Source organism: Ruditapes philippinarum, unplaced genomic scaffold (assembly GCF_026571515.1).
Source record: "Ruditapes philippinarum isolate M1 unplaced genomic scaffold, ASM2657151v2 ctg889_1_1_1_1, whole genome shotgun sequence".
NCBI lineage: Eukaryota > Metazoa > Mollusca > Bivalvia > Venerida > Veneridae > Ruditapes > Ruditapes philippinarum.
In genome coordinates this window covers 148,873-166,493 of record NW_026861766.1, presented here as the reverse complement: position 1 = coordinate 166,493, position 17,621 = coordinate 148,873, and the positions used below count along the sequence as shown (strand labels likewise).

Sequence of the window (17,621 nt, the reverse complement as noted above, 5' to 3'; positions counted from 1 at the left end):
CATATCGCGACATTTCATTTTTAATTTATAATCAAACACCCTAATACTGATCGGAATGATCGGCTTTTATTATGACCGACTAAATGACTCGAGAAGTTGCTGTCGCCCTTTCACAAACTCTGATATCATTCCATAAGGGGCGCAGCGCTTCGGCGCTGACGCCAATAAAGAAATGGTCCAGTCAAAATTAACCCTGTTCTAGTGGTCATTTATACTGCATTTATTTTACATAGTCTCATAGGAACACACTTGCAACATACATATTTTAACAAAGCCTTTCCAAAATATTAAGGCAAAATTATTTCAATTTATATTGGTGAATAATGAAATGATAGGTTAGATGAAGTCATGTTAGGGCCATCTTAGTGGCCCTATTGTTTATTATGAAGTAAAAAAGCTAAATCAATCAGTGTTGTGAAAGTTTATTACTAGAGACGAAAGTTAAAGTTGAGTTGAACTTGCCGAAAAAGCTGGACTTGCCTTTCAGCAACTTCTTTTGAAAAAAATTTCCAACTCTAAAAAACAGTTGTTTCTGGTGAGCGACTTAGGGCCAACATGGCCTCTTGTTTTGTTGTGTTGTAATATTGATTACCACATAAATGTATTTCTATTTACACATACGGTACATAGGAGTTATTTCATTTTATTTCTTTATTAAAAAAAATATTGTAGCATTTGCAGATCTAGCATTGATCATAATCCTGAGATCCGTACCTAATTTCTTTTGAAATAGCACAAATTAATGCTTCATTTAAATCTTCCCTGAGGCGGGGGACGTTGGTAACTCTGTTACAAATTCTTTTGTAATAGGTTTTGTGATTGGACTCTTTAGAACTTTACATTCAGATATGAAAATATTAACACTGTTAACTTTAAATCAATCATTAGTTAAATTATTATTTTTTAATTGTCACCTGATTTAATATTTCAAACTGTTATTATTAATAGTCGGTTGACGAATCGACATACCTGGCAACTTCACGGGCGATCTGTCATTTCTCTAATTTTTATTTTCTAATTTCACATACACGTGTAATTAATGGTGCTTCAAGTCGGAGGATTTAAGACGTAAATTATTTCAATTAACACATTGACACTTTCATCAACATGTTCCAGAAGTGTCATACAATTTGATGATACAGTTTGATAAACAAATAAATCGCGCGTGACTTTAAACATCTGGACCGCTTATACAATTTACGCGGTCGAATATTGACTTCAGTGTACTAGTTGTAGGATATTTTTATCTTGCGTTGGCGCCAGCAAATTTCGCAAATTGTAGGTAATTGAAAATTTTAATTATTATTAAATACCAGTTTTCCGAACTTCGTACCGCAGTATGAAATCTAATTTTTCATATTGCAATGAATCGGTATACGGGTAAAGCGTTACACCCTTTCAATATACATGTACAAGTTAAAAGAACTTAAATATATCAGGTAAAAATGCAGAAAGAAAACGTACATATCAGTTTCTCGTAGTATATTTACACCGGAAAATGGAGAGCAGAGTCAAAATTAAATCTGACAAAATGCTGGGTGCCCAGAAGGTCACTAAACAAAACAAGTAGAAGGTCCATACGGGGTGTTATTCTTGAGGTTCATTAAACTCTGCAAGATGATAAGGGGAGACAATTTATAAACAAGACATTTACTCGGACAGCGCAGTGCTGGATAGATAAATAAAACTCCATAAAAGTGCTTTTCAGACTTACCTGTCATTGATAGATAACAAATATTTTAAGTTTGAAGTGTATACCTTTATTTATTTTATTTATTTTTTTTAGAAAAAGGAAAATATTGTTAAGTCAAACAAAGGAAATAATGAAGTAAAATTGGTTTCCAAGATGATCGTCCCCCTAAAAATGAATGTCAAATTTTAATAGTGAAAACAGAACCTTTAGATTAATTAAAGTAAATAAATTTAAAAAAATGTACCTGAACAAAAAAACTTAACCGAGAAATTCAAAGTCAAGAGGTGTATAACTGCAAAAATAAATGCAAAAAAGAAGTAACTTGCACTTAAGTATTCCAACTCAAAAACTAAAAAGTTCCCAGCACTATTAAGTTTTGAGATTTGAGTTCTGCTCAAGCCGGTGCTAGGGGGCGTGAGGGTTGATGGTGCACTTTTCATTATCCATCATTTTCAGACTCCATCAAGCCGAGTCTGAAATTTTCAATTAATTTTGTTGTGATTAATGCTTCCGAGGGATCACTTTGTTTCCAGAGTTTTATGTAATTTACTTGTACAGTTTTTTTGTTGTTGAGAAATTGATATTAGAAAAAGCAAAAATAAGTGTAGTGATATGTGCCCTTATAAAAAAGGCCGTCTTGTTGGACAATAAACATGTATATCAAAATGATAAACAAGATCAACAAGGAAAGGCGGTGTTCAATAATCGAAACACCCACACCACTGAGCAACAAGAACCAGTGACCAGGATCCTAGGCGGACCCCAACAAAAACAGGAAAAGGTTGACACAAGGCAGTGTATGGACAGACTCGTCACTAAAATGATTAATATTTTGTAACTTGTTTGAAGTGAATTACTTTGAAAGTTACTGAGAAAACAAATCTTAACAAAATAAACAGAATCCCTAAAAACGTATTCAATTAAACATATTAACCATGGTTTAAATCCTAAGTAGAACAAGAGGGCCGTGATAGCTTTTTGATCGCTAACCTGAATGAAGTTTACACTTGTTTCTATGGAAAGTCAATGGTTGCTACGGAAATCATTGTTTGTGTGAAGTAAATGGTAACTATAGAAGGTCAGTGATTGCTATCGAAGTCACTGACAACTATGGAAAATAGAGAGAAATAAAGAATTCCCAAAGAACGTCCAAAAGACAAAATTGTTAATGTTGTTGGCTCGGTTTGATTGTCCGTAGCAGAACAACACCAACACGGTAAATGGAACCTATGTTGAACTTAAACCGATGGTTTATGTGAAGAATCTGTGTCACTAGGCGGCAGAAATTGATAACGGTTAATAGTTAAATAGTGTTTACATAATTACTAAATTTGTTTTAGCAATAATATTTATGTGACACATGATATTATCGTTAAATGGTTGTTGCCTAAAGTGGGTGGGGTGAAAATTTTGTTTCCTTCCTTGTGTTTTTTATATATAGGTATGGATTTTTTAATCGGACTTTAGAGCGATTATTGATAGAACTCCAAGCTCCTGTGCTATAATCATTTAAGGAATACGTTCGGGTTTGGGCCATTTTTTATCCAAGAGCTATAATTTGAAAAAAAAAATGTAGAGGGCCACATGACAATGTTTCTTGTTGAACTCTAGGGGTCGTGCACTTTTGGAGTAGAAGGTTTTTTTGAAATCTATTTTTCATCCTTTGTGACCCAGATGTTAATTTAAACAAAATCATTTGATCATCATAGTAGAGCTTTATGCTAGAAAAATCCCGGTAAATTTCCCATAGTGATTTCAGAGGAGAACTCGTTAACAAAAGTTGACAACAGAGGCACTGGCGCCCCTCATCGCTTTGGGTTTAAATTTCGTGAAGAACTTTAGATATTTTTCATGTGATAAAAGGACAGTTTTAGAAAAGTCGGCAGATCTACACAAGTGCACGCTATTGTCAGAAAATACAAGAGTATTTCTCCACCGGTAAAGCTGGAAAGAAAGTCGTGATGAGAACCTTTCAAATGCAAAAAAGTCATAGTGATGGATGGACACCTTTTATTATTTTTATTTAGATTGTAATTGACACGACTAAGACTGTTTTCTGAAATATTTGGTCATTTTTATGTGTTTTATCTAACATTTTGGCAGATCATTGTATGAACCATCAGTTCAAGCATTTGTGGTTTCATCGCACATAAACATAAAATATTATAAATTGATCACGTTATTTTTTATCACAAGTTATGATCCTACTCCAATGTTATGTCTTTAATGTCCTGTATATTATTAACAGAACGGAAAAGATCAGAACAGATTTAATGTTATGTTTTGAATATGATATTCATATGTTCAATATGATTTGAACATAACAGTTCCTCACAAATATACAGCATACATTAAATACAGCGAGAGTGAAAAATTTAATACAAACATACAAATTTAACATTTGGTATTATCATACTAGTATTTGTATTACATGTATTTAACAGATCAATAAATTTAACCATACTGGGATGCCTATTGTAATAACGTGGTATATACAATTTGCTTAAATCAGAATAAGTACGACAAATTAATACAAAATGAATTGTATGGTTCTAAAGAGGGGGACACAGAAAAGTGTGACAATTTGAAAATGGCATCATTGAATGTGGGAGGATTAAATGCTTGCATAGATGATGAAGACTTTTTAGACTTGGTCCAAAATGTTGATATCATTTTTATAAGTGAAACATGGCAAAAGAATGCCGAAGTTTTTTCTTTGAAAGGATATGATTCTGGTTATGTATACAGACCTGAATGTATTAAATCTAAACGCGGGCACGGTGGAATGTGCCTTCTTTTTAAAGAGCGATTGAATAACGGTATTTCTTTTGTAGAATGTGATAACACTGGTTTTATATGGGCCAAACTCGATAAAACATTTTTTTTTGGTTTTGATTATGATTTATTTATATGATTTTTATATATCCCTCCTTGTAATTCTGTGCATTTTATGTCACATAAAGTAGGGTTTTTTTAACAGTATATTCGTAAATAAAGTGAAGATGGAAAAGTGTCAGTAATTCAGTAATTTGGGACTTTAATGCTAGATGTGGTGATCGGTCTGAAATTTAAGAATGTACTGATAATTTTGATAAGTATATTTCAAGTTTAGATAAAAATGAATCGGAAGTTAGTATAAGTGATATTCCTTATAGATTTTCTATGGATAAAATGATTAATTGCTCTGGTAAGAAGTTATTAGATATTTGTGTAAGCAGCGACTTAAGCATTGTGAATGGCCGTATTGGTGATGATGCAGGTGTTGGTAGTTATACTTTTATGTCGTCAACTGGAAATGGCATGTTAGATTACGTTCTAATGTCGCAAGATTTTTTCTACGTTATAAGTGATTTTATTGAACATGTTTTATATACCTGCTCTAGTCATTTACCTATACAGCTTAACATTAAAAAAAAAAAAATTTGTTGTAACAGTGATCTAACTTTGAATAATGTAAACAACATAAATATTGTTAAAATTATTTGGAATGATGATAGAAGCTTTGAATATAAATCTTTGATAGAAAATGAATATACAAGTCTCGAGTCAATCGTAAACAGCGTCATTTCAGATGCTACATTTAATAAATTTCATAAAAACAGAAATAGCGACATTTCATTAATGAATTGGGTTTCATATCGACTTCGGTGTCCAGTCAAGCAAAATAAGTTTTATAAGCATAAAAATGGCAACCTCATTGTGGCAAAATCGTCAGTACTATTTCTGTTTGCATGAGAAACTCCGCCCTCGGATTATCCGTACATCAATATTTTATCAACAAACATGACTATAAGTAGCAGTCCTATTTTAACGGTATATTTCCGCATTGTAACGGGTGTTTTCATACAAATTTAATCTTTTTAATAAGATGATTACTTTTGTCTGAACCCAAAGGCTAAGTGCACCGTGAAGCAAAAACGGTAATGTGTGTTTGCACAAGAAAATATCTTATTTGCTGTGTTCCGGATAGCAACTATAAAACGGTGACGTAGCAGATTTGCATGTAAAAATTCGTATACGAACTTTAGTGTTACCGTGGGGTTTTCTGTTTAAAATCCTAATTTATGAACAATATTTGATGAGATTTTCAACAATACTGTTAATAAGGTTAATGAAACTGTAGAATGCTTGATTTTAAGGCCGACGGCAAAATGTTTTTACATATTTATTTAGATCTACTGAGCTTTTATACGGTGTAAATTTTTATTTTTTTATGAAAGAGCCTATAGAGTTTTTTAAGCTCATACAATGTGTCTAGGTCAAGTAACCGAAAATTTAAGAGTCCTTGGTACACGAAGGAATGTGAAACGGCTAGACGTGAGCTTCGCTCAGTAAATAAGCATTATAAAAATAATAGAATCACTTGTAACTGTGAACTTCTTATTGAAAAGCGTCGTAAATATCGATTGACTAAGTTCAAGGCACGTGCTACTTTCAAGGCCAACCAAAAACAACAATTACATACTTTGGCTTCTACTCAGCCCCAAAAGGTTTTGGAATGTAATTAAAAAAATAAAATCAAAAACGCCTAAAAGTAGTTTTAATTAGTAAAGACGAATTTTTCAATCATTTCAAAATTATTTTTTTCTGATGATAACGGAATTTACAAATGATGATGCTGAAAATTTATTAAACAGTGATTGTAACATCAATGTGGAACAACTTGATATTATGTTTAGCCTTGGTGAAGTATTGAAAGTTCTAAATATGTTAAAGAGTGGTAAAAGCGATGGAATAGATTGCTTAATCCCCGAGATGTTTGTTGAGTGTAAAGATATTATTATGTTTACTTATTGTATTTATCCAGATAGTTGGACTAAAGATGTTATTTTCCTTACCCCCCCAAAAAAAGACCTTAATAATGTCAATAATTATAGAGGTAAAACATTAAGTAGTATTTTTCAAAAATCTTTTCAACTTTATTAGATTTAAGACTCCGAAAATGGGCCGAGGACAATAATATGTTTAGTGATTTTCAATTTGGAAAAGATAAAAATACTATTGACTTTTTATTGTTGTTGTTGTTGTTTTGTTTGTTTTAACTTCAATCATAGATAAAGTTATTTTGCATGATAAAAAGAAGCTATCTTTAGCATTTGTCGATTTCAGAAAAGCCTTTGATGTCGTTTACAGAAACGGAATATGGTATATGTATAAATTATTATCTTATGGAGCTTCCACAAAGTTTGTTAATATGTTACAGAAAATACACTTTTGTATATGAAAGTGTTAAATCTTGTGTATGTGTAAATGGACAGTTAATCGATTATTTTGAGAGCTTTAAGGTATTTAAACAAGGCGAACCATTATTCTCTATGTTGTTTTTATTCTTTATAAATGATATGTATCAATAGTTTTATGACGACTCTATTGACTCGTTCATGGTGGACGAATCTCTTTTTATTTCTTTTTGCGGATGGTACGGTGTCAATATCTTATTCATAAGAAGAGTTACAAAAACTTCTACATAATCTAAATTCTTAAATCAGAATTGTTGCATTTGGGGTATCCGTGTTAATATTGATAAAACCGTAGTGGTGGTATGTAAGAAAGGTAATAGACATGACACTATTGATATATTTTATGATAATCATAGATTTAAAATTGTTACTAAATTTACATATCTAGGTGTTACTTTGTCTGCTAATGGACGTTTTTTCCAGGCACAAAAGTCATTGTCTAGACGCTTACTTCACTATTTAAAACCATATCACTAGACATTAAAGACGAAGTTAAGTTATTTGATTCCATGATCACTTCAATTTTGAATTGTGGATGTGAAATAAAGCACCAGATATAGAAAACTTCATTTGAAAATTTAAAAAAAAAACGTTTTGAAAGTTTGTCAACAGACTGCCAGTTCTGCGAATTACGGTGAATTTGGACGATCTCCGATGATTATATGTCGTAAAATCAGACTGATAAAATATTGGGTCAGAATTGTTAAAACCCCGAATTCTTAAGGTTTTAAAGTGTTTAATATGCGTGATGATCATGGAGTATAAGTGAATAATTGGTCTGTAAGTGTCAAACAATTACTAAATAATTTAGGATACTCTTATTTATGGGATAATACAGAAATCACTAACTTACAAATTCAAATAGTAGTAAGAACTATATATGATCAATATCTATAGCAATGGGTTTCAGAGCTCAAAGAATCTCCTAAACTTGATACTAATTGATTATTGAAATCCAGGTTTGAATTAGAAAAATATTTAACTTGTGTAAAATATGATAGCTATATAATTGCTTTGGCTAGATTCAGATTTTCTGCTCATAATTTAGCTATTGAAGAAAGGAGATATAGAAACATTAATAGAAGTCAAGGAATATGCACTAAATGTAATATGAATAGTATAAAAAATGAGTATCATTTCCTCTAAGTATGTCCTTTTTACAGACAACTTAGACTTAATATTTTACCTTATTATTATTGTCATTGGCCAAATTAGTTTAAATTCAAATCACTTTTAAATTGTAAACAAAGTAATGCTATAAATATACTTGCAAAGTACGTTTACAAAGCTAATCTTTGGCACGAAAACTATCAGGCATTATTTGTGAAATATGAATTTATTTTATGTATGTTATAGATCATCTGTAGTATCTCTTTGTTTTGTTATTATCAACGGAATTTGATTGATTTAATTAATATGACTTCATGCTTTTCTCTATGTATTTGTACCGCCATTGTATATATGTTATATTGGCGATGAACATTTATATGTTTCTGCCGAATAAAATATTGAATTGACTTGAATTAGTATTCATCTTCTATCTCGTTAAGGTTGCAAAATGTTCAATTTCTTTCCGATCTCACAATGTTTCTATGTCTACCAGTCTCTATATGTAAACGGTGCGAAGACAATCTTAGATTAGCTGTTGTATTGTTTCAATTTTGTGCAAAACATTTTATTTGAATAATTAGATAATTCAAAGTTATTTTTTTTATTTTTTAAACAAAGAGAGTGAGCTTTTATTATTTACATCTTGTCTCCAGTTACTGATATCAATATCTATAAGTATTGTTCTAAGTATCGGAATAAAAATATTAACATTAACAGATTCAGGAAATAATCAAACATCGTTTAATCCTATTTAACTATTTAAAGGCATTGTATTCGTGCGTATATTTGCAATCATAAAAAAAAGCGATAGTTGCATGTTTATAACACAAGCTAACATCCATAGGATTAACTTTAGCGTTGATATTGACCAGTATTATCACTTTATTATTGCAAAAAGCAATGACAATAACAATATATTCAATCTTCCAGGCAGGAATAGAAGGCAGAAGATTAACTTTAGCTTTAGAACCGGAGTCAGCGTCGATATACTGCCGCCATCAAAATATATCAGCAACAAACAATGCAGCAAGAGACAAAGATATTTCTTGCTTTGAAGTAGGAACACGATACATGGTCATTGATGCAGGAGGTATTAGAAACAATATGGTCATGATTGTGTTAGCTCGCTAACTGTTGCCCGACAACATCTTTATGTATTTGATACAGAAATAGGTTACTGAGTCATATTCAAGGTTTTCAATGATCAAAAGTTGCTGTCACTTGCGACATGGCATAGTCTTAATTAGTAAGATCAAAATCCATCTATATTAAATCGTTATATATGCCCTAAAGTGAAATGTTTCAAATCAATATAAACAATATAATGATAGAATAAATTGGAAACACTAGTGCATTTTTGATTTAAGGGAAATATTGTATGTGCTCCCTGTCAATCATCAACCCTTTAAGCTTTTTGTATATGTGACATATATCGATTGATAAGTCTATTTAAAATGATCCACGCTTATTTCACGAAACGTTATACTACTTGTCAAAAATCAGAATTGTTAGCCTTGGACGTTTTTAGAAGTTTTTTTAATTTATTTTTCCTGTTGTTTTTTTTAACTTGTTTAATTGGGTTTTACGTCACACGGGCACATTTTAGGTCATATGGTTATGTTCAGGCTTTTCTAGTGTTGGAAGACCTCAGGTTCCCTTCCGTGCATTATTTCAGGCACGAACGGGAACCTGAGTAGAACCACCGACGTTCCGTAAGCTAGTTGGATAACTTCCTCATATGAACGAATTCAAAGTCCCTGTCGGGATTCGAACCCACAGCGGCACGGCCACGGACGCCCCTTTATTCGCTTTCCCGTTTATTTTTAAGTAACAACACATGGAACAGCACGTGTGTAAATAGGTTATGCGCTTGTGTTCCTTGTGCATAGCATATAGGTAGGGAAATATTCTTAAAATAATCCCAGAATGGCATTATCCTTGTCGGAGTGTTTGTAAAAGTATACTAATCTATACAGACCGCCATGTATCTGCTGCAAAAAATAATGTATTGTTTATTTCCTTAAGTATGGTGGCTGATTTGTGCCATTAGTGTTTTCATCCCGCAACCACAACAAGCAAAAATCGAGAATTAACAGTCAAAATAGCGGGGCGCGGAGCGAGATTTAAGAAATTAAACGGCAGGAGCGCGGAGCCTACACACGCTATTTAGCGTGGGCGCGGGGCAAAGTTTAATAAACTACACTTAGTCCCGCGCCCCTTCTTATAAGGTGTCATTAGATGCATCTCTGAGCTCCAGCAGGTGAGGTGTTTTTGACTCCTGGTGTTGCATAAAATTGTCTTTCCTGTTTTGGTGCCATATGACTTAATTGCCTTTGAACGCCGTAAAAGCAAACATACAAAAGAAAACAAAATATTGAGATAAGTAATAAAAAGGGCGTAATCTTGCTTTTTATCATCCTTTAGGTAATTTTTGTGAAAAACAAAAACAAACAAAAAACATGTAAATAACACACGAGTGGACATCAATACGGCACGTTAAGTATAATTTCGGTCTCGCTAAGCGTAAAAGGTGGCCAAATAGTTATTAGACAAAGTACATGAAGACATTGAAAGAACCAAATTCCCCTATTGATTCAACGTCTGTGTAATTTGGATTAGATAATAAAACGACAAAGCTTATATCGTGTAGAAAATGGAAAATCTACCTATTAAGGTTGGTATTGCGCCCACAATCATCATTCCAAATACCATGACTGTATCAGGCTTTTTAGAGAAAGGAAAATTAGTAGTGAACAAAGTTCCAATTGTAATCTCATATATTTCATGTGTGTCATTTTAGGTGGAACAGTTGATATAACAATCCACGAAGTCTGTGAGAATGGTAAAATAAAAGAAGTACATGCTGCCTGTGGGGGAGATTGGGGTGGCACATCTGTTGACAAGGAATTTGAAACTGTACTTCTTGAATTGGTAGGTAGACAGATCTTTCAACGATTCAAGAAGGAAAACATGGAAGAATACCTCGACCTTTGTAGAGACTTTGAAGTAAGAAAGGCACTAATTGCACCAACAAGCAATCGGACAACCGGATTTACCATCCCTCTTTCTCTTATGAATGAATTCAAAGGCACAACACACGAAGATTTAGCGAAATCTGTTTCCAAAACACCCTATGCAAAAGATATCAAGATAAAAAACTTCAACAAAATGACAATCTCTGCAAATATGATGAAGTCATTCTTCAAAAATTCTATAAACTGTATCATACCGTTTGTTAGAAATATACTTGTGAGTAAAAATGTTTCAGCAATTCTAATGGTTGGTGGATACTCAGAGTCTATTATGCTCCAAGAAGCCGTGAAAACCAATTTTCCTGAAATTGAGATTGTTGTCCCGGAAGAAACCTCATACACCGTTATGAGAGGAGCGGTAATATTTGGCTACATTCCGACAATTATGTCAACACGTATCTTAAAATACACATATGGCGTGCGAGTGGCAGAAAAGTTTTTAAAGGGAAAGCACCCAGAGAGCAAACTAGTGCAAACAGATGATGGTGACAAATGTAATGATATATTTGACAAGCATGTTGAGAAAGATAAGGTAGTCAATGTTGGTGAGACAAAGGTTTGGAGAGTTTATACTCCTATGCAAAAGACACAAAAACAAATTAACATATCAGTTTTTGCTTCTGAGAAAACAAACCCGGAATATACGGACCAAGACTGTCATTTCGTTGGGAAAATGATTGTAGATTTAACAGATGATGGTGAACTTGACCGGAAAATTGAAGTAGCACTTTCATTTAGTTGTACAGAAATCGCTGTTTCAGCTAAAGAACTGAAAACGGGCAAAGAAACGCACTCAACAATTGATTTTCTCGGATAGACAGTAACAGTTTGTTTTATAACAATCTGAACAATACTTGCTGTAATATTACGCTATTACGAAATTTACGTTAGTGTTAAAGACTGCATACCGCTTAAGCCTGTGCTAGGGAGCATGAGGGATATTGCGCCTTTACATCTCTCTTATGAACAGACTCAATCAAACCAAGTCTGCAATTTCGTATCATTTGTTTTTGGTACAATACTTCTAAGGGACCATCCCTTTTACAGATTTCTGTTTACATTTTAGTTTAATAATATTATATATATCATTTTAAATATCATTTAATGCTATATACCGTAGAATAATTAACTACAAAACAGATATAAACATAATACAAATGTTAACAGTTTGAATCAAATGTATCACAAGTAATATGAACATTAATGAATCCCAGACAAAAGAAAGTAGTAACCATATTAATTTTTTGAACCGTTACAAATAATTTTAGCATTTATAATGTGTAGGACCAAAGAGACAAATAAAATGTATACTAGTAAACATATTAATACACACTTTAAACATTTTAAGAGAATCAATTGTTTAGCTTGTGTTGTTTCTTAGCAGAACGTTATTTTCTGTTTCTTAATGATAACGTTTCCTGTAAAAATAAAAAAAACAATCTTTAGTAAAGACTCAACTCTTTAATTTGCTTTAAATACAGTTAGAGTTCAACTACCATAATTCATTAATAAAGAGTGTTTCCATGAAGCCTTATGATAAGATGTTGTTATCTCCTTTTATATTTAACATATCATAAATATTTGTCATATTATTCATTCATTGATTTAGGAGTTATGATGTCATGTGCTTGTACTATAAAACCACCCTTAACTGATAAGTATTATGTGTCAAATTCCATTTAAATGTTTTTTATCTGATGTTTGATCGGTTTTATAAAACAACTTGAAGAAATGTTATACTTTGTTTTGCTACATGTAAATATTACCTGTACAACGATTAATCTAATTCATGAATGGCTTCCATTGGACAATTATCTGTGCTGAATTTTAAAACCTTCATCGCATCCATAGATATGATAAAGAAAAGAAACATCTAAAAGCAATTTACGACATATTTTCTTATGGCGGAAGAGGTGTTCAAAAATTTCAACTTCAATAATATGGAAGTTTTATCTATGTTGATGTTTAAATTTCTTTAAAGTAGCTTTTCATAGCACATTATATTATGTGACCTCTTTTGTAAAATCTTTATATTCATTTGTCATTCATGACTTATATTTCTTCACAGTTATAATTTTAATTTCTGATATATCTAATGAAATCTAAGTAAATTGAAGCTATTTTTGTCTATATTTTAATAGCATAATTCTGTTGAAGTAGCTGTCTGAGGCCATGTAATTTACTACATTGTAGTGTGGGATGATTGATATCTCAAATTGGTATAATTGTTTAAGATAGCGACTCGAAAAACTTAATATTCCGTAGATAGAAGCCACTTTATATTTCATATTGTAGTTAATAAATCACGCTTTTAAAATCATGACTCAGTCATTTAAATTCCAGTCATTCTTTCATAAATACAGAATATGTTGTTCAGAAGCCAAAGGTACAACAAGGTAAAAGCAAAATTTAGATCAACTTACCTTTTCAGTACAGTATATGTATAATATACTAAAGATAGATATATTGTAACATATTAATAATTTGATAAGATTCTTAATTGCTGTTGTGTCATTAACTGTTTATTTTGAAATGCTGTCTTTGTCTTTTTATGCACACTTACCTTTAGACTGTTATAAATTGTCTGTTATTCAAAATATGATAGAAAAATATACAAGTAAATAGTTAACAACAAATTTGATTTTGGCAAAGTTATTCAAAACTTTAACTTAAAAGTTTCTGTCCTGTTGCGTAAAATTAAAAAAATGAGAGAAAAAAGAATAAACAAATGATAATAAGCTTTAGTTAGCTAGAAAATTTTATAATATGCTGTAGAAGAAGTACATCTTAATGAAGAAAGTCCAGTCAAAGGTATATATATATATGCATACACGTTTTGATTATTATCATTTTGACGCATACAGATGTTGATATCTTGTATCTATAGACCACAATAAAATTCTTTGTATCTTCTACAACTTTGTTTTCTTCGATTGCATAGATTCCTTTTTAAAACAAACTAAAATCAAGAAGTGACTAATACTCGTACAATAAATTTTAAGAATTTTTGAAATTAAAATGTAGCTGAGGGGCCTTAAAGTATTCGATTGAGTAAATTCGTCCTTACCTTATCATCGCTTAAAATTGTTCTTATGTACGATTAAAACATTAATCATTTTATTTAAGTTTTAAGAGAATTGAGGTGAGTTTAATTTTTAGAAAACGTAATTCACTTGAATCACGGCAAATAGTTACTTTACTTATTATACAAAAAGGCATATAGTATAAAACCCTGAGCTTTATTATAAAACCCTGTATTTTATAAAATTGATTTTGTCAAACACAAAAGAGAAACGTTTCTGAATAATCTGTATAATGAATGCACGATAGAACAATGATGAAGAAGAATTACTTTATCATAATAACATTCCTAGTTTACAAAAGTAAGATAATTTCAAATTAGATATAAAGTGCTATTACAAAGGGCCTCCCCCTTAATTCATTGCAAGGCTTTTCATATTTGTAATTGGTCGTATTTTTTAATAAGGGAGAGTCATAAAAATCATGATCTCAAAAATTCCATTTGGATAAAACGCGATGAAAAAGCTTTGTTATGCATATAATTGGACAAAGTTCTGATACTTACGATTTGTACGAAATGCAACATTTTGTATAGAAAAATAAAAACAAGCGTACACTTTCTTTACATCAAGCGCGGTCATAAACATTGGGTATTTTCTGGGCATTTTAATCAGTAGCAGAAGTGAAAAACTACAACGGCTACGCAGCTATATAAAACACGATGTTTGTAAGGAGGATACATAATGAAGTTCATACCTACTTTGGGATCAATAGAGTATCGAAATTCTAAATGGGGTGGTCCAAACTTTTCGCAATGATTTCCAGGCTGTCCAAAATAAGATTTGTCTGTAGTGTCTGACGGACTTGATGTATGTGACTTAATGAAGAAGGCTTTTGATGCTGAACAACTGGTATTAGCAAGACTCCTTCCCTATACTAATGATCAAAGTCCGCGCGACATTTGCTGTTCTTAAATTTGAAAAAAGACAAAACTGGACATCATTTCTTTATCACGGAATGCGTTTGGAAAAGAATTGTACAGTGTAGATTTTGGTAAATCCAATGTGGTCTTCTCTGTGCATTTAATATGTGAAGAAATGTTTAATGATGAAAACTTCTTTGAATGATTGAATATAACACGTGTTCTTTTTTCTGTTGTTCTTGTAGTACATGTATCAGAATTTTCTTAATAACTCTCATACGAATTCGAACGGATTTACAAATTAACCACACGAGCATAAATAAATTCTGATGAAAAACAACGATTTTATCTTGATCAACAAATTCATCCTTGTTGTAATAAAAAGTAAAAGCAGAAGCAAAAATGAAATACAGTTTGTAATGATCAATGGCATATTCCTGAAAATGCTGTAAATGTTTGTCAATTCTATTGCATTCAAATCTTAAATCGTTACTACCCATACGGACTTCTAACGCTTGCGGAATTAAAAAAGTAACATTGTATAAAAAAGTCATTGTATAAACATTAAGCAGTTACCTCCCTTATAAAAACGCCGTCAGTCGAAACGGATAATAAAGTCAATTGAAATATTGGGGAACTTGTAAAAATAGTATCGACAAAAAAATAGTGGCATTATAAATGCATTTGGTATAAATACTATTTACCATGTTTAGCAGATAAGGAAATTTTTAGCAATTATTCAATTCGGATATGTATGGTGTTTAATCATTTTAATCAATTTTAAGGTAAAACAGGTAAAGTCTAAATAACAAGCTTGAATTTGCAGACATTGATCGCTTGTCCTAGACAGAGGCGACATCTTGATCTGGAAATTTTATGATATCTTTAATGATGGCCTTAAAACTACAAACCGATTTCAGTTTATCAACAAAAGATACAAAGAAGGTTAAAAAAATTATGTTTATGTAATAAATAGTTGGTGCTAATTATTCTGTGTTTGAAATCCTAGGATTTTTTTTTAATTTTAAACGCATTTCGTGGTACGGAATGAATTTTACGTGCGCACATTATAGCTACCGCATGTCCACGTAATGCTTTAGTGTGATCGAGTGCGCACGCACTGCTTTAAACATTTCCTATGACTATTTAAGCCATCGTAAATTTTAAAAAAAAGTAAGTTATAGCCTATATTTGATGTGATGCTATCAGCTGAATGTTACAGGCTAGGGGATTCAATATTTGTAATTTAGATTAAGAATTGTTCTGCCTCTAATCACCTTATAAATAATGATGATACACTGTAAGAGATTGTCCACGTATCAAATTGAACAGTTGTTAATAAATACTCATAATTCTATACTAGTTATTTATTTAATTATTTATTTCTAATTTATTTTGCTGTAGATTTAAAGTATTCACAAGACTAAAAATCTTTGTTGTCAAGATTAATAAGCTTTAGTTAGCTAGAAAATTTTATAATATGCTGTAGAAGAAGTACAACTTAATGAAGAAAGTCCAGTCAAAGGTATATATATATATATGCATACACGTTTTGATTATTATCATTTTGACGCATACAGATGTTGATATCTTGTATCTATAGACCACAATAAAATTCTTTGTATCTTCTACAACTTTGTTTTCTTCGATTGCATAGATTCCTTTTTAAAACAAACTAAAATCAAGAAGTGACTAATACTCGTACAATAAATTTTAAGAATTTTTGAAATTAAAATGTAGCTGAGGGGCCTTAAAGTATTCGATTGAGTAAATTCGTCCTTACCTTATCATCGCTTAAAATTGTTCTTATGTACGATTAAAACATTAATCATTTTATTTAAGTTTTAAGAGAATTGAGGTGAGTTTAATTTTTAGAAAACGTAATTCACTTGAATCACGGCAAATAGTTACTTTACTTATTATACAAAAAGGCATATAGTATAAAACCCTGAGCTTTATTATAAAACCCTGTATTTTATAAAATTGATTTTGTCAATGGCATATTCCTGAAAATGCTGTAAATGTTTGTCAATTCTATTGCATTCAAATCTTAAATCGTTACTACCCATACGGACTTCTAACGCTTGCGGAATTAAAAAAGTAACATTGTATAAAAAAGTCATTGTATAAACATTAAGCAGTTACCTCCCTTATAAAAACGCCGTCAGTCGAAACGGATAATAATGTCAATTGAAATATTGGGGAACTTGTAAAAATAGTATCGACAAAAAAATAGTGGCATTATAAATGCATTTGGTATAAATACTATTTACCATGTTTAGCAGATAAGGAAATTTTTAGCAATTATTCAATTCGGATATGTATGGTGTTTAATCATTTTAATCAATTTTAAGGTAAAACAGGTAAAGTCTAAATAACAAGCTTGAATTTGCAGACATTGATCGCTTGTCCTAGACAGAGGCGACATCTTGATCTGGAAATTTTATGATATCTTTAATGATGGCCTTAAAACTACAAACCGATTTCAGTTTATCAACAAAAGATACAAAGAAGGTTAAAAAAATTATGTTTATGTAATAAATAGTTGGTGCTAATTATTCTGTGTTTGAAATCCTAGGATTTTTTTTTTAATTTTAAACGCA

The 17,621-nt window shown here is 31.3% G+C and overlaps 1 protein-coding gene across 1 annotated transcript in view; it reads left to right on the top strand.

The window, feature by feature from the left end:
* LOC132716748 (heat shock 70 kDa protein 12A-like) overlaps nucleotides 1-13,984 on the top strand; it is a 99,258-nt gene extending 85,274 nt beyond the window's left edge. Inside the window, exons 8-9 of the mRNA XM_060700077.1 lie at nucleotides 8,974-9,133; nucleotides 10,844-13,984. Of these exons, the coding sequence (XP_060556060.1) occupies nucleotides 8,974-9,133; nucleotides 10,844-11,892 (1,209 nt within the window). The 3' untranslated portion in view covers nucleotides 11,893-13,984. The remainder of the gene's footprint in view (nucleotides 1-8,973; nucleotides 9,134-10,843) is intronic.
* The last annotated feature ends 3,637 nt before the right edge of the window (nucleotides 13,985-17,621 follow it).